The sequence below is a fragment of the Chiloscyllium punctatum genome, chromosome 41, assembly GCF_047496795.1.
Source record: "Chiloscyllium punctatum isolate Juve2018m chromosome 41, sChiPun1.3, whole genome shotgun sequence".
Lineage (NCBI taxonomy): Eukaryota > Metazoa > Chordata > Chondrichthyes > Orectolobiformes > Hemiscylliidae > Chiloscyllium > Chiloscyllium punctatum.
In genome coordinates this window covers 38,480,584-38,499,445 of record NC_092779.1, presented here as the reverse complement: position 1 = coordinate 38,499,445, position 18,862 = coordinate 38,480,584, and the positions used below count along the sequence as shown (strand labels likewise).

Below are 18,862 nucleotides of genomic sequence, written 5' to 3'. Positions count from 1 at the left end.
CCACTCTATCCACCTGTGCAGCAACCTTCAGGGTACAATGGACCTGCACTCCCAGATCTCTCTGCCCATCAACTTTTCCCAAAGCTCTTCCATTCATTGTATAATTCGCTCTCAAATTAGACCTAAATGTTGCCTAAATGCATCACCTCACATTTGTCTGGATTGAAAGCCATCTGCCACTTTTCCACCTAACTCCCCAGCCTATGTATATCCTCCTGTATTCTCTGACAGCCCTTTATGCTTTCTGCCACTCCACCAATCTTTGTGTCATCTGCAGACTTGCTGATCACAGGGCCCTCTTCTAGATCTTGTTGCCATTACAGGCAACAACCCATAGAGTACAGTTTTATGTGACAGAGTTGCTGGGGATTAACTTTGACAAAAGCCATTGCATCTTTTTCTAGAAGCAAAGTCTCTTCATCACCACAGCCATCATGAGGGCAGTGTACAGTAGCACTGTGAGTCCAGGTGAAGCAACTTTTTGGATACTTCTGACAATGAGACATTCTGCCAAATTATTTTGACAGTGTGCTCAGGGAACTGTCTGATGGATTGACCTCTTACTTTTCCTTCAGTGCCTTGAGGACATTAAGAGTGTCTACTAGATTTGTGAATCAAAGGTAATTTCCTGCACAAACCTTTCCAGTTTAGTCCAGTTTAGTCCACCTATTTTCAGCAAAACAGAGAGTAGGAATAAATGGGTCTCTTTTTAGGCAGCAGACATCTATTAATGGGGTACCATCAGGATCTACTCACTATATATATATATTGAATAAGGGAATCAAATGCAATATTTCCAATTTTGCTGACCCTACAAAGCTAGATCGAATTGTGAGTTGTGAAGAGGATGCCAGGAGGCTTCAGTGTGATCTAGAATAGTTGTGTGTGGGCAAATGCATATTACATGCCATATAATTGGACAAATATGAAGTTATAAATGTGAAAAGCATAAAGGGAAAGTTTTTAAATGGTAATATATTTGAAAACATTGATGTACAAAGGGATCTGGATGTCCTTGTATACTACTCAATAAAAGTAAACATGTATGTCAAGCAAGAAAATGCAATGTTCGCCTTTGTTGCACGAAGATTTAAGTTCAGAAAGAGCGTGTCTTACTGAAATTATAAAGGGCCTTTATACTACAGCTGGAATATTGCATGCAATATTAGTCTCCCGACCAAAGAGGGAATGCAACAGAGGTTCACTAGAATATTATTTGGAATGGCAGGACTGTTCCATGAAGAGAACGTGGCTCGACTGGATCTCTATTCATGAGAATTTAGAAGACTGAGAGAGGATCTGATTGAAATATGCAAAACACTAACAGGGCTAGACAAATTTGATGTAAGATGAACATTTATCTAGTTTGAGAGTTTAAAGTCAAGAATTCCAATCTTAGGAAATGAGATGGACCTTTTAGGACTAAGATAAAGAAATTTCCAGTGGTCACCCTTTGGAATTAACTTCCAGAGAAGGCTATGGAAGTCATGACACTGAGTATATTAATGAAAGGGACTGATAAAGTTTTAGGTATAAAAGGCATCAAGGGGTATAGGAGAAAGTGAGAGTATGACATTTAGGATGAGGATCAGCCATGATCATAGTGAATGGTGGAGCAGGTGTGAAGGGCTGAGTGTCTTACCCCTGCTCCTAGTTTCATTGTCTACATTCTGCAGCAACATTACTAGAACCATCCTCTGTAACAATGGGACAGGTAAACCTGAGCATTAGTGACACTTGGTGCTTGCAGACCAAAAGTCTAATCACAGCTAGATGCAGCTGCACATGAAAGCAGCCATCAGGATGAGGGCCTTCCTGGAAATGTTCTGCCCCTCACCCATCTCCATTCAGAAATTAGTGCATGATGTCCTTGTGGACTTGATCCATCTTTGATCTCCAAATGAAATAGAAGATAGCGAGGTGACTGCTACAGCACAGCCTCAGGAAATGGGCCAGACTTGCACCATAAAGAGCAACAACAAGATCACCTCAAACCTGATGACAGCCTCCAGTGGAGAGGTGGGAGCAATGCACCCACATATCCAGTTGCCAGATAGGAACATAGGGTATTGGGTATGTCATGTGAACATATTTAAACTGTATTATACTAGAGAGAAAGAACTGGAGAAATGTGAGAGTCACTGCCCCACAGAATGAGCAATCAAATCTAGATATTGTGGCTTTTGATATACCTCAAAATAGATTGAAAAAATGAAGACTTTCTTGAGAAGTGGGATAGGTTAGTCAGAGCATAGAACGCAGTTGAAAGAATTATTACCATAGCATGTGGACATATGTAAGAATCAGACAGGAAGACTAATGCTCTTGTACATGAAGTAGATGTAGGGAATACTGCTCTGATAAAACAACACCCCTATCGGCTTAATCCTTTCAAAGCTAGACAGGTCCAGATGGAAGTGGAGGCCATGCTCAACGAGGACATCATCGAATCAAGCCAGACCGAGTGAAGTTCGCCAAATCTTAGTTCCCAAACCAGATGGGACTCAACGACTCTGCATGGATTATTGGAAAGTCAATGGCGTTACAGAATCAAACTCATATCCAATTGGAGGACTGTGTTGAGAGAGTCGGACAAGCTAGTTACATCACCAAGTTAGACATTATGTATGGTTACTGGCAGGTACCTTTATCAGAGGCGACAAAAGAAATTTCTGTGTTTGTGACCCCGAATGGGCTATATCAGTTTAAAGTGTTGCCCTTTGGAATGAAGCACACAACCGCCACATTCCAAAGACTCATGAACAGATTTGTGGCTGGGTTAACAAACTCTGCAGTCTATTTGGATGGTGTAGTGATCTTTAGTTAAGTCCTGGAAAGATCGCATAGTACAATTGGCAGAGCTGTTTGAATGACTATGAGAAACAAAACTGGTGATAAATAAAACAGAATTCGAGAAAGCAGAGGTGGTATTCTTGGGACATAACATTGGTCATGGAAGGTTGACCCCATGGAATGCAAAGAAGAAATCCATCGAGGAATTTCCATGAACAACCTCAAAGAAACACGTGCTTCAATTCTTAGGACTCAGCAGATTCTATCGGAAGTCTGTTCCAAACTTCAGTAGTGTAGTGACACTGTTTACTGATTTGCTGAAGAAAAACACAAAGTTTTGATGCACGGAGCCATGCCAGGAGGCATTCGGCCATTTGAAATTGATATTAACCACCAAACCAGTTTTAACTACACCAAACATTTCAAAAGCTTTTAAAGTCACCATCAAACTCCACCAGTGACATTGGAGTTGGAGCTGTACTCCTACAAATTGATGAGGATGGAATTGAACTGCCAGTTGGTTACTTTTTGAAGAAGATCAACATCCATCAGAAGAAATACTCCACAATTGGAAAAGAACTATTGAGTTTGGTACTGGCCTTACAACATTTTAATGTGCATGTCACGAACAATGTGTCGTAGACAGTTGTGCACATGGATCACAATCCACTTACATTCTTAGAACACTTTAAAGACAAGAATAAGACTATTTCGTTGGATTCTTATGTTACAGACTTTTAATTTTAAAATCGTACATGTTGCTGCTTGTACGAATGTAATCGCAGATGCGTTATCACGGATTTAACTGATAGTTTAGATGAGATTTGTCTTTATTTAATGTTATATGGGAAGAAGTTAAGGTGAACCTAGATTAAAGTTATCTGTATGTTAAGGTAATGTATTTAAAAAAAAAATTTAAAAAGTCATCTTTTCATTATGATGGTTCATTTTTCTTAAGGGGGCGGTGTTATGAAGATGTGGGTGTACTGTACCTTTAAGAGTGTTAAAAGCTGCCAGAACTACCTTATTCAGAATAAGGTAACAATGCAACAGTTGGTCGAAAGCTAGATTAGCTTGGTTGCCTGGAATTGACAAAACAGATTTGAATTAGGACAATCAGTTTAAATTATATCCTGAAAAATACCAAACCCCAATCCACTTTGAATCAGTATATTGATAATTTTAAAAGCCAATGACACAATACAACGCTTTGGGGGTATAAGACCAGGGAAAATTGAACAGTTGGGAGGAGAACTGCCAAGCCAATGATATCTGCAGACTGCCTGGAGAATAGCTCTCTTAAATGTACCTTTATCGATCAGTGACCTGTGAAGCATAATCCCTAAGAAGAAGAAAAGAAGACACAGGAAGTTTCAAATAGAATATTCGACAGCTGGGTGGATTTGAAAACTTAAATTTTGAAGTAAATCTTAATCTGGGGGGTGTTTATCAGACTAGTATTATAGAAGGGAAGGCATAAGATAGGTTAGAGGAAGGCGTTGTAAGTAGTTGTTAGTTAATTATTCTCTGATTTACTTTAAGAAATAAAGCTGTTAATCTTTACTTTTAATACAAAGAACAAAGAAAGTTTACAGCCCAGGAACAGGCCCTTCAGCCCTCTAAGCCTGAGCTGATCAAAATGTAATGTCTAAACCTGTCGGTTAATTCCTAAGCATCTGTATCCCTCTGCTCCAGACACATCTTAAATGAAACTACTGTGCCTGACTCTACCACCTCTGCTGGCAATGCGTTCCAAACACCCACCACCCTCTATGTCAAGTACTTGCCGCTGTATCCCCCTTAAACTTTCCACCTCTCACCTTGAAAGCATGACCTCTCATTATTGAATCCTTCACCCTGGGGAAAAGCTTGTCTCTATCCACTCTGTCTATACCCTTCATGATTTTATAAACCTCAATCAGGTCCCCCCTCAATCTCCTTTTTTCTAATGAAAATAAACCTAAACTACTTTCTTCATAGCTAGCAACTAGCAAATAGTTCTAGGCCTCTCGAATTTTCACAGATTACTGCATGGGATAAGTGCTGCTGGTTTAAATTAAGCAGGAGGGTTTACCCCTGTCATAACACTATTCAGACTTCTGTGTTGCTCTGCCATTCAGTATGATCATAGGTGATCATCCAAATCAGTAACCTGTTGTCACTTAGCCCGAAAGAAGGATGGGGTTGATTGAATAGTGTTAATGTCACTGGACCAGTAAACCAGAGATCTCAGCTAATATTCTGGGGGTATGAGTTCAAATCCCCCACTATGGCAAGTGGTAAACTTTGAATTCAATATAAAACAGTCTGTTGTATTGTGGCAGCATAGTAACTCAGTGCCTCACAGCGCCAGGGGCAGGGGTTCAATTCCAGCCTCGGGTGACTGTGTGGAGTTTGCACATTCTCCCCTTGTCTCCGTGGGTTTTCTTTGGATGCACTGCTTTCCTCCCACAGTCCAAAAATGTGCAGGTTAGATGAATTGGCCATGCTAAATTGCTGCAGTATTAGGTGAAGGGGCAAATGTAGGGGAATGGGTCTGGGTGGGTTGGTCTTTGAAGCGTCGGTGTGGATTTGTTGGGCTAAAGGGCATGTTTCCACACTGTAAGTAATCTAATTCCTGCATTTACTCTGTCTAGTACTTTTCGAATTTTATAGGGAGATCCATAACATCCCCGCCTCATTTTTCTGAACTCCATGGAATATAGTCCTAACCAATCCAGTCTCTCTTCCCTCCCAGGAATCTTCTTTGCACACACCCACAGTCAGAGCTTCCTTCCTCAGATAAGGAGCCCTTTGGTCCATTGAGTCTGCGCCAACAATAACTACTACTAAAGGGATGCTAATTCCAATTTCCTACATTTGCCCCATATCCTTCAATGTTATGATATTTCAAGTGTTCATCCAAATTTTTTTAAAGGTGATAAGGTTTCTAGCCTCCATTACCTTCCCAGACATTTCATTCCAGATTTCTACCACCCTCTGAGTGAAAAGGCATCTTTTCTCAAATCCCCTCTGTTCTGAATAAAGCTCATGAGACCATAAATGTTAACTCTGATTTATCTCCACAGATGCTGCAAGACATTCTGAGATTTTCCAATTTCTGTTTTTGTTTTCCCTAGATCCCTCTATTCCTCTGAGATATCCAGTGTTCTGTCATTAATTAAATGTTCCTAATCGTGTTTCTTCTTCCAAAGTGCATCACCTTGCACTTACCAGGTATCAATACTATCTGCCACTGTTCTGACCATTTGACCAACCCATCTGTGTCTTCCTGTATCTTTCAACCATGTTCTTCACTGTTAACCATCCAACTGATCTTGGTGTCATTTACAAACTTGTTTAAGGTTTCCCCTATATGTTCATCTAAAACATTTATGTATATACTTCCCTTTGTACCACACAGCTGGACACCAGCTTCCATTCACTCAAAAAATTTTCCACCAGTACGTAAGCCAATTTCTGATCCTTCCGTTCAGATTTTCCTCAATCCCATGGGCTTTAACCTTCTGAATCAGTCTTCCATGTGGTACCTTGTCAAAACTTTTATTAAAATCCAATTAAACTACATCAATTGAACTTCCCTTTGACACAGCCATGTAACCCATGCTTTTTCCAATGGACATTAATTCTTTGCTTCAGATATTTTTTTTCTAATAATATCCCTACCACTGTTATAAAATCATAGATTTATAGAGCCCCAAACTGGTCCATGCTGACCAAAATGTCACCTACACTGACACCATTTCCTTGGACTTGGACTTGGATATCATTCTAAACCTTTCATATCCATGTATCTGTCCAAATGCCTTTTAAATGTTGTTAATATACCTACCTCAATAACTTCTGTTGGCAGCATATTCCATAGGTTTACCACCCTCTATGTAAAAAGGTTGCTCTTCAGGCTTCCTTTTACTGTTTCTCTAATTACCTTAAACTGATGCCCTCTCATCCACGATTCTCCAACCCTGGAAAAAAGACTGAATGCATTCACGTATCCATGTCTCGTATGATCTTATACACTTTCATAGGTTCCCCCCCTCAGTCTCTTACACGCTAAAGAAAAAAATGTCTCCCTTTAACTCAGACCATTGAGTCCTGGCAACATACTTCTAAATTTCTTCTGCAATCTTTCCAGTTTAGTAACATCTTTCCTATAGCAAGGTGACCAAAACTGAACACAATACATCAAGTACAGCCTCACCAACGTCCTGTACAACTGCAACATAACTTCCCAACTTTGATATTCAGTGGCCTGACTGATGATGCCAAAAGCCTCCTTCACTGCCCAGTCTACCTGTGACTCCACTTTCAGAGAACTGTGCACCTGAACTCCAAGGTCCTTCTGTTCTACTGCAATCCTTAAGGCCCCACTATTCACTATGAAACTCCTACCTTGATTTGACTTTCCAAAATGCCAAACCTCAAATTTAGATTAGATTAGATTAGATTACTTACAGTGTGGAAACAGGCCATTCAGCCCAACAAGCCCACACTGACCCTCCAAAGAGCAACCCACCCAGACTCATTCCCCTACATTTACCCCCTCACCTAACACTACGGGCAATTTAGCATGGCCAATTCACCTAACCTGCACATTTTTGGACTGTGGGAGGAAACCAAAGCACCCGGAGGAAACTCACGCAGTCACAGGGAGAACGTGCAAACTCCACACAGACAGTTGCCTGTCTATTTATCTAAATTAAATTCCATTTTCCATTTCTCGGCCCACATTCCCAGCTTACAGAGTTAAGATTGAAGAACAGCATTCATTTAACACCTCTTCAAAATCCTGTGGCTTTGCATGGTTTGCCCCCTTGGTCCCTAATGGGACCAACTCTTTCCCTGGTTAACCTCTTCACTTTAATGTATTTATAAGACAGCTTCGGATTCTTTCTAATCCTGTTCACAAGTCCTTTTTCATGCACTCTTTTTGCACTCGTAATTTCATTCTTAAGTTCCCTCTTGCACTTCTAATACTCCTCTAGGGCCCCAGCTTAATGGCTACCTTTGGACTTGCTGGAAGCATTTCTATTCTTCTTCATCCAGTCCTGAATTGTCCTAGACATCCAAGGTTCCCTGAACCTATTGCTCCTATATTTCCCCCAAAGAGTACTTGTTATACTTGTATTCTCCCCAGGTCCTTTTTGAATGCTCTCCACTGCTCTGCCTTATACTTACCCGCAAGGAGCAGTTTCCAATCAACTTTGGCCAGACCCTGCTTTATATCAATAAAGCCCGCCTTCCCCCAATTCAGAGCCATCTTTTGCAGATCGTCTTTCTCCTTGTCCATTAGAGATTTGAACCATATTATGTTTTATCACTATAGCTGAACTGTTCCCCTACTGGCACATTGAACACTTGTCCAGCTTTGGTCCCCAGAAATAGATCCTGTACTTCACCATCACTTGCTGGGCCTTCTGCATGTTAATACCAAAAAAGCCCCTGGATACCTTTCAAGAAATTCATCCCCTTTAAATCCTTAACACTAGGGCTACCCCAACATACGTTAAGAAAGTTGAAATATCCTTATATAATTACCCAATTATTAGTGCTACACATCTCTGTGAAATGTCTACATATTTGCTCTTCTATTTTCCCCTAACTCTTTGGGGGGGCCTACTCCCAGTAATGTGAATGCCCGATTAACGTTCCAAGTTATGCATTCCCACAGAGCCTTGTTTGAAGACCCTTCCAATATCATCTTTTCTTATTCCAGTAATTGACTCCTTAATTAATAGTGCTTTTTAGTTGATTCCACCACTTCTTTTATACTCTCCTCCATATCGCGTAAAGATCCTATATCCTGGAATGTTGAGTTGACCTTCCCTCAACTGCATTTCTGTAATGGCAACAATATCACACTTCCATGTATGCCTTTAACTTGTCATTCTTACTCATTACACTCTGAGCATTAAAGTAATGACCATCCAGCCTTGCATTACTCTCTTGACACGTCACTGAATCCTTTTCCATTGTGTGACTTACCTCTATTTCATCAGTATTCTGCGTCCCCTGTCCCTGCCAGACTAGTTTAAACTCCTCCCTACAGCACTAACAAACCTACCTCCAAGGATGTTTGCCCAATGTGGTTCAGATGCAGACTATCCCATTTGTAAATGTCCCACCTTCCCCAAAAATAGCCCCAGAAATCCAGGATTTTAAACCCCTCCCACTTGCACCAACTCTTGAGCGACACATTCATTTGTTTTATTTTCCTATTTCCGAACTCACACATGGCATTGGGAATAATCCAGAGATTATCATCAATGAGGACCTGCTTTTTAATCTATGGTTCTTGTCATGAGATCTCATTCCTCACTTTGCTGATATCATTGGTACTAACACGTAATGTGACCTCTAAATTATCATCCAGCCCTTTCAGAATGCCTTACAACAATACAGTAACATCCCTGACTCTCGATAAAAGTGTGACGCTGGAAAAAGCATACCAGGTCAGGCAGCATCTGAGGAGCAAGAGAGTTGACATTTTGGGCATAACGTTTCATCAAGACTCTGGCACCAGGGACAGGGACGCAACACTCCATTCTGTAATGTCTTCGGCCAGAGAAATATCTTTCTGCTACCCTGACTAAAGCAGTTGACGTCTTCAAACGTTAAACATCCTCTGGTCTTTCTATTTTATTGACACTTTGTAACCAGCTCTGGAGGTAGCAGAGCCTGACATTATTTGAACAAAACACAGAAAGGTGCCAGGATAACTGCATGCCTCCATTTTGAAAAATGCTTTTAAACTAAGTTAAAAGCTTCAAAGCAAATATGCACCTTTAAATTATTCGTACTTTAAAATCCACAATATCATCATTCTTTGGAGTAAAAATAGACTATATGGAAATTCTTCAAAGACAGTGGGAAGTGCTTTTCAATAGTCACTCAATTTTAGGACTTGGTGAAATAGAAAGATGTGAACAGATTGGAAACATGAAGCAACCATGGCCTGTTTCTGAAAGTGTTATAATAAATGCATCGTGTAGAATTATTGGTTGTGTTGAAACCTTAACAGGATTAGCATTCCTGTACACTAGAGAATTAATTGCCCACCAGATTATGTTTAATCAATGTTTTCTTTGATTTGTTTCTTACAGTTAAGATGTTTTAAAACGTGATAACTAACATAACTCATTCAAATCGATCAATGAAAATTCCCATATCTTCTCAAACATCTCATGTAAAATTAACTTCTCCTTTCTGTTGACAGCAGTTTTACTTACAGTATGCTGTATGCAAAAAAAAAGGAAACCATCAAACCCTGAAACCAATTTAAGTTATTGGAACAACACAATCACTATGGATTACTTCAACAGGCATGCTGTGGAACTCCCAAGAGAAATCCAGTCTTTTGAAACATCAGAGGTACTTTTTTCTAAATCAGTGAAGATTGTTATATGTTAAGTAGATACTTAATATAAGTAGGAGACAGTGAGGTCTGCAGATGCTGGCGATCAAAGTTGAGAGTGTGTTGCTGGAAAAGCACAGCATGTCAGGCAGCATCCAAAGAGCAGGAGCTCTTCATCAGGAATCATTCCTTCTCATTAGCTAATGAACAAGATTAATAAATTCAATTTTGTCCTGATCTAATATACGAAGGAGGAACAAGAGTAGACCAGTCGGCTGTTTCAGCCTGCTTGCCATTCAATAAGATCATAGTGGATATGATTTTAATCTCAACTCGACATTCCTGAACATTCCCAATGATCTTTTATCCTCTGGTAAACATGAATCTATCTATGTGTGCCTTAGGAATACTTAAAGGTTCTGTATCCACTGCCTTTTTGGGGAAGGAAATTCCAAAGACTAACAAACCTCTGAGGGAAAAAAGCGTTTCCTCATCTATGTTTTTATTGATCCCCGCCATATGTTTAACCTATGAATTCTAGTTCCAGATTCCTCCGCAAAAAGAAATATGTTTTCAGTACCCACGCAGTCAAATCTCCTCAGGATCAATGTTTTAATTAAGTTACCTCTGACTCTTCTAATCTTTTGAGGATACATTTCTAGTCTGTCTACCCTTCGTCAATCTACTTATTCTAGGTGTTAGTCTGGTAAACCTTTTCTGAACTGCTTCCAAAGCATTAACATACATCCAGAAGTATGATCACCTGTATTGTAACACAGTGTCGTGGAAGTCTGAGACTTCAAGACTTGTTTCAAGAAGTTTTATTTTTCATGAATTCAAGGTGAGGCTGCTATAGTCTTCACTGTCTCCCAACACTCTCTCAAGCAGAACAACTTTGATTTCATTCTGCACCCATACAGTGATTCAAAATAAAGATAAGCACGGAGCAGTTACTCCTTTTGTTCCCAGTGTTGCTCAAGGACAGAGAAACTAAAGAGGTTTACATACACTCCCTGTGTTTCAAAAAACTATAATTACACAACCTCAGTCTTTATCTTTATCAGTATTTTTCCACTACAGCTGTGAGCCTGAGAGCCAAGATTTTACCTTAGTCAAGTATCCCATCATGTGGCAGTATGCCAAGTTCTTACTACTTCCACACACAGTACTTCAGATATGGCAGCACCAAAGCTTTGCATAACTCTAGAATAACCTCCATACTCTTGCATTCAGTGCCAATTGCAATAAATCATAATATTTTATTAGCTTTCCTGATTACTTGCTGATGTGCATGATTATGATTCATGCACTAGGACACTCAGATCTCTATTTATCTCACCGCTCTGTAACCTCTCATCATTTAGACAATATGCTGTTTTAAATCTTTCCTGTCTAGTTTTTACGAAATATCTTTGAAAGAAGTATGTAAATTTGGCAAATAAAGGAGATTTTTTTGAAACCCTGCCGTGTCTTCAGAGTGCAAAACTTGAAATTTTAAAAAATCATTATTTGTTGTTTTTGATCACCTGTTTATTCAGAGCCCAGCACTTTTCCTCAAAATGTCAATGAAATAACTCACCAAGTCACCTTTTATTTATACATGAATGTCCTTGATGCTGATGCAGCTTCCTCAGAGCCAGTTGTCAGAGTGAACAAAATCTTTGAGACCCCTTCTTATATATATCAGCCAGGGCTCCCTCAATGGACCAGCCCCAAACAGAGAACTAATTTTCTTTGAGGTTCACTTGGCTGACCTTTGTTGCAATCACTGCAGCCAGTTTGGTTAAATTGTGGTGTTTTCAATCACTGAATCAAAATGTCAAGCTGCAGATTTTGTAGCCACTCCAGATTTTATAGCCAGTGGGAATGTATAATGTTCATCATTTATCACACTTGCAGTTGTCCAATCTCTTTAAACTTTACTTCACAATTTATATTTATTAGATAGTCAAAATTTTGGAGTGCCATCCACAGGTAATTTTTCGATTTAGAAAATTGTATGACAGGCAAAAGCATGACAGATGGAATATACTATTATAAAATGGGGATATTCACTTTGGTAGGAGGAAAACATATGCAGAGTATTCCTTAAATGATATAAGGTTGGTGTTTGCAGACGTACCAAGAGCTTTGGTGTCCATGTCAATAAGTCACTGAAGGCTAACCTGCAGTTGCAGTGCAAATAAAATGTTAGAAACAAATGTAGAGAGTGCTGGAGGAACTCAACAAGTGAGGCAGCATTTTTTGAAAGTGAAACAAAGTTAACATTTCAAATCGAATATAACTTAGAATCTTTCCTCCTTTCTGAAGGATAATGACCTCTCAAATTTTTGTCACTGCTTACTTTCTGTCATTTCTGTTAATCTATCTGCCCAGTTCACTTCAGCTATCTCTATCATCATTTCATTGTAATTCCCTTCATTTTAGTTCAACCCAATAGTTTCTGATCTAGGATTCTCACACTTAAACTGAATATTAAATTATTTCGTTGAACATAGAACAGTACAATACAATAGAGGCCCTTCAGCCCTCAATGTTGTGCTGACCTTTTCTCCTACTCTGACATCAAACTAACCTACTTATGCTACATTTTACAATCATCCATGTGTGTATCCAAGAGTTGCTTAAATGTCCCTAATGTATCTGACTCTACTACCACTTCTGGCAGTGAATTCCATGCACCCACCATACTGTGTAAAGAACCTACCTTTGACATGTCCCCAAACCTTCCTCTAATCACCTTAAAATTATGCCTGTCATCATCTTGTACACCTCTTATAAGTCACCTCTTGTCCTTCTTTGCTCCAATGAGAAAATCCCTAGCCCCCTCAACTTTTCAGGCAGCATCCTGATAAACCTCTGCACCCTCTCATATCCTTCCTATAATGAGGTGACTAGAACTGAACACTATATTTCATGTTATGATCATTTCTTCCTTGTAGATACACTTGGTAGTACACTTGGTAGTCATTTATTCAACTTGCCTTATTACTACATCCAAGGTAGCCTGACTCCCGATGTCTCCTTAACCTATTGCTCTAAAAACTACTCTAATGCACCCTATAAATTTTTTTGTGAGAGCTACCCTTTCCAATTTTATTAACCCACGCAAAATGAAGATTAAAGTCAACCATAATTGTTGCTGTGTTCCTTTTACATGCAGCTATTATTTGTTGATTTATGCCTTCATTATGCTTTCAATGCTGCATCTGTAAAATGATTTGGAGATGCCAGTGTTGGACTGGGGTGTATAAAGTTAAAAATCACACAACACCAGATTATAGTCCAACAGGTTTAATTGGAAGCACTAGCTTTCAGAACGCACAACTACGTGATGAAGGAGGCATCTTCATATATTGATGGTTTGTTTTAAGGGGGCATTGGTGAGATGAGGCCATGGTGTTTAGAAGGTTAATTTTTTTAAGAGAGGTTTTAAGGCAGAGGTGTCAAGCAGTCTACAAAATCCTATAGAATAAACAGCTTGTGAGGCCTTGGTTTTCTTTAAGTTGGAACAATAGAAGCACCCTGGATGGCGTGGCCAGCTCTCAAAGACCAGGATTTCTAGATTTTATTTTATTTTTAGTTTCAGTTTTAAGCAGTTGCCATTGTGGGTTTGAGCAAGTGAAAGCTATTTTTCCTCTCTCGATTACAGCCGAAGCTGGGGATTCTGATCATAAGCTGCTAGATTGCATATGAGACAAAATCTGTTTTCTGAAGTTGCCTTTCTGTCAAGAGGCATGTTTATGGGATGTTACCATATTGGAACAGTTAATTAATAATAATTACTCTATCTTTTATTCTGTTAAGTCTTCCAGTAGTGTTAAATTATTGCAAGTTGCTTTCTTTTGTTGTACCTTAATGAAATTGTGTTTTGTTTAATGTCAAATAGTTTCACAAGTCATATTGCATCTGGAACACAGCATTTTACATTTGCCTTTAAAATAAGAAAACAATAGGGTGTGGGCTACCTTCTTAAAATATTTTAAGAGGATTTGGTCTGAACATAACAATATTGAACTCATGGTATATGAGTTTTCGTCTGTGTTTATGAGCAGCTTTAATGATTAACTTTGAGATTATTTATGGAGCTTCTTTTTTATTTGAAGCCAGTATCAGATAGTGGCACAATGGCTCAGTCGTTAGGACTGCTCCCTCACCGCCAAGATCCCAGTTTCAATTCCCGCCTTAGGCAACTGTCTGTGTGGAGTTTGCACATTTTTCCCATGTCTGCATGGGTTTCCTCCAGGTGCTCCGGTTTCCTCTCACAATCTAAAGATGTGCAGGTTAGGTGAATTGGCCAAGGTGAATTGCACATAGTTTTCAGGGATGTGTAGGTTAGGTTCATTAGCCTGGGGTCAATTTACAGTAGTAAGGGAATAGGTCTGGGTGGGTCACTCTTTGAAGGGGCAGTGTGGGCTCGTTGGACCAGAGGGCCTGTTTCCACACTGTACGTCTTCTATGATTCTACCGTATGTCTCTTTTATTTCTTTTGCCTCTCACCCTAAATCTATGCCCTCTAGTTCTGGACTCTCCCACCCCAGGGAAAAGACTTTGTCTATTTATCCTATCCATGCCCCTCATAATTTTGCAAATCTCTATAAGGTCACCCCTCAGCCTTCGACACTCCAGGGAAAACAGCACCAGCCTGTCCGGCCTCTCCCTATAGCTCAAATCCTCCAAACCTGACAATATCCTTGTAAATCTTTTCTGAACCCTTTAAAGTTTCACAACATCTTTCCGATAGGAAGGAGACCAGAATTGCACGCAATATTCCAATGTCCGGTACAGTCACAACATAACGTCCCAACTCCTGTACTCAATACTCTGACCGATAAAGGAAAGCATGCCAAACGCATTCTTCACTATCCTATCTACCTGCAACTCCACTTTCAAGGAGCTATGAACCTACACTCCAAAGTCTTTTTGTTCAGCAACACTCCCTTAACCTTACCATTAAGTGTATAAAGTTCTGCTAAGATTTGCTTTCCCACAATGCAGCACCTCGCATCAATCTAAATTAAACTCCATTTGACACTCCTCTGCCCATTGTCTCATCTGATCAAGATCCCATTGTAACCCGAGGTAACTTTCTTCGCGGTCCACTACACCTCCAATTTTGGTGTCATCTGCAAACTTACTAACTATATCTCTTATGCTCACATCCAAATCATTTATATAAATGATAAAAGTAGTGGATCCAGCACCAATCCTTGTAGCATTCCACTGGTCACAGGCCTCCAGTCTGAAAAACAACCCTCCACCAACACTCTCTGCCAGTTCTGTATCCCAATGGCTAGTTCTCCCTGTATTTCATAAGATTTGATTAGATTAGTGTGGAAACAGGCCCTTCAGCCCAACAAGTCCACACTGACCCTCCGAAGAGTAACGCACCACGACCCATTTCCCTCTGACTAATGTACCTAACACTATGGGCAATTTAGCATGGCCAATTCACCTAACCTGCACATCTTTGGAGTATGGGAGGAAACCAGACCACCTAGAGGAAACCCACACAGACACAGGGAGAATGTGCAAACTCCACACAGACAGTCACCTCAGGCTGGAATTGAACCTGCGACCCTGGAGCTGTAAGGCAGCAGTGCTAACCACTGAACCACCATGCCGCTTCGAGATCTAGCCTTGCTAACCAATCTCCCATCGAGAACCTTGTTGAACGCTTAATGAAGTCCATATAGACCACATCTACCGCTCTGCCCTCATCAATCCTCTCTGTTACTACTTCAAAAATCTCAATCAAGTTTGTGAGACATGATTTCTCACGCACAAAGCCATGTTGACTATCAGTCCTTGCCTTTCCAAATACATGTACATCCTGCCCCTCAGGATTCCCTCCAACAACTTGCCCACCACCAATGTCAGGCTGACTGGTCTTGTCCTTAGTTTCCTGGATTGTCCTTAGCACCTTTCTTATATAGTGGCACCACATAGCCAACCTCCACTCTTCTGACACCTCACCTATGTCTATCGATGATATAAATATCTCAGCAAGAGGGTCAGCATTAACTTTCCTAGCTTCCCACAGCGTTCTAGAGTACACCTGATCAGGTCCTGGGGATTTATCCACTTTTATGCAGTTCAAGACATTCAGCACTTTGTCCTCTGTAATGTGGACATTATTTCAAGATGTCACCATCTATTTCCCTACATTCTATATCTTCCATGTCCTTTTCCACAGTAAACACTGATGCAAAATATTTACAGACAACAACAATGCTCTGGATCTGAGGTCAAATATAAATCAGAGCAGATAAGAATTAGTGAACCATTTTTAAAAAAATGAAAATCAACAATGGTTACATGCTCACCCGTAGGCTAGATTTTTAATTGACAGTATATCACAGTATTAAATACTGCATAATTTGGAATGATGCATCGGGATATCTAATTTAGAAATGTTTGTTCTTATGTTTTAGGACCATCTTTCTGAACTTCAATCCCCTCTGAATGGTGATTATGTAGACACTGGAATGGTTCTTGTCAATCCTTTTTGCCAGGAAACAATTTTCTCATCGAACACAGATTTCCTTAGTTGTAGTCATGTGAAAAAGAAACCTGACTAAAGCTGTGTCGCCATGATACCTGTGTTAAGTATATACCTCAAAATTAATGATGGACCATTTTTCCAAATGTTCATTGTTCATTTTTATATGTCTGAAGAAAAATTTACAAAGTTGCTTTATCAAATAAATGAGTTTCTCAGCCGATAACTATTTAACTTCTGGTCTATTTGTCTACTTTTGGTGATTTGTTTTCGGATTTTAATACATGGTTTTTCACCAGTGTAGTATTTTGAATTTATTTGTAAAACATTGTAATTTTAAGGAAACTTGTAATTAAAACTGTAATCAGTGCATTAGACCAGAACAATAAAGATGGTTATGCACAGATCTATCAACCTGAAGTTAAAAATACTGAGCAGTATAAGGAGTGTTTTTAACTGAATCGTGATGATATGTCCATGCACTTCATATGCCACATTATTGTAGTCCATCAAATATAAAACACAATGCAATAAGTCAAATTTAGTCTTAAAAGTCTCCTCCCTTCAAAATAACTGTTTTGAAATTAAAATAATTTTTGTTGTTATCTTTGAAAATCTGCATACTAAGAAGGCAAAAAAAAGATTTAAAGGACCTTCCTGTTGGTTACTACTGACCAGGGTACAATGGTAGCAAAGCGTAGAAACATATCTGGTACTAATCAGATGTGCCATGCACAACTGTCATTAAATTTTTGCTTGCAAAGTGACTAAAAGTGCAAGCTGAGAACTTTGAGGAGTGGCATCTGTATGATATTTTAGCTCCTGAGCCCAGCAAATATAAATATTTCAATATAAACAGCTCAAAGGAACAAAGACTGACACAATCATGTCATTTAGAATGAGTGAATTCAGCGTCAGTTAGCAAGGAAATAAAAGGGGAAAAGAAATATTAGATTCAGAAACAGAATGAAGAGACAAGGGACGATAAAGTGTAAAAAAAAAGCTATTTTATAATCTCCCATCAATTTTACCAAAATCAGCAAAGTGACTGACTTGGAGAGTTTCATGTGTTCTACAGCTCCAGTGAGCTTTGTCACACTATTCTCCACAGTTTGCCCTATCAGTTGTGCATCTTGTATCTATGGTACCTAACTCATGGTGTTTTATGCAAAATAGAGCATGGAAACAGACCTTTCTGATGACCTGTCCATGCCAACCAAATTTCCCAAACTAAACAAGTCCCACTTGCCTGTTTGTAGGCCCATATCCCTGTGAGCGTTTCCTACACTGTCCAGACATCTTTTGAATATTGTAACTGTATCTCTAGAGCAACCTCTGGTTGTTCATTCCACTTCTAAACCACCATCTGTATGAAAATGCTTTCCCTCAGGTCCTTTTAAAATCTGTATGAAAATGTTTTCCCTCAGGTCCCTTTATAATCTTTGTGTTCTTACCTTAAAAATATGCCACTTTCAAAGAATTATTTATCTGAACCCCTGGTTCTCTCTATTCAACAATACTACCAAGGACCCTACCATTAACTGTATAAGTCCTGCCCTTGTTCATTTTACCAAATTGCAAAAACTTGCATTTATACAAATTAAACTCCATATGCCAATCCTCATCCCTTTGGATCCTTTCTGACCTTAGATAACTTTTCTCACTGTCCACTATACTATGAATTTTGCTGTCATCTGCAAACTTACTAACTATTATTCCTAAATTCTCAATCAGTTGAATGACAAACAAAAGTGGGCGCAGCATTGATCCTTCCGGATCACTGCTGGTCACAGGCGTCCGGTGCAAAAATCAACACTCCACCACCACTCTCTGTCTCTTACCATCAAGTCAATATTGTATCCAGTTGGCAATCTCTCCCTGAATCCTATGTGATCTAACTTGCAAAGTCTTGGTGAAGATAGTGCTAAAGTCAAAGTAGGCAACATCCACTGTTCTGTCCTCATCTGTCTTCTTCGTTATGTCCTCGAATCTCAGTCAAGTTTCTAAGATATGATTTTCTACATTCATAGCCATTTTGATGATCCCTAATCAGTCCTTTGCTCTTCAAGTGCATGTAGCCCCTATTTCTCAGAATACCCTCCAACAATGAATCCAACATCCACCACTGATGTCAGATTCATCAATCTGTAGTTGTCAGACTCTTCTTACAGGTTTTCTTAAATAAAGTCACTGTCTAGTCTTGTGGCCCTAAA

At 39.5% G+C, this 18,862-nt stretch overlaps 1 protein-coding gene across 12 annotated transcripts in view; it reads left to right on the top strand.

Moving 5' to 3' along the window:
* The window catches only part of tmem108 (transmembrane protein 108), a 192,818-nt gene extending 175,935 nt beyond the window's left edge, over positions 1–16,883 (top strand). For 9 of the 12 annotated variants that reach the window (XM_072560718.1, XM_072560715.1, XM_072560716.1 and 6 more), the window contains 2 exons: positions 10,010–10,164; positions 16,582–16,883. In XM_072560718.1, the coding sequence (XP_072416819.1) occupies positions 10,010–10,164; positions 16,582–16,728 (302 nt within the window). In that variant the 3' untranslated portion in view covers positions 16,729–16,883. Of the gene's footprint in view, positions 1–404; positions 621–2,401; positions 5,303–10,009; positions 10,165–16,581 lie in introns of those variants that run through there. The other 3 variants (XR_011955039.1, XM_072560722.1, XM_072560726.1) reach the window with 3 other exon arrangements.
* Positions 16,884–18,862: the final 1,979 nt, after the last annotated feature.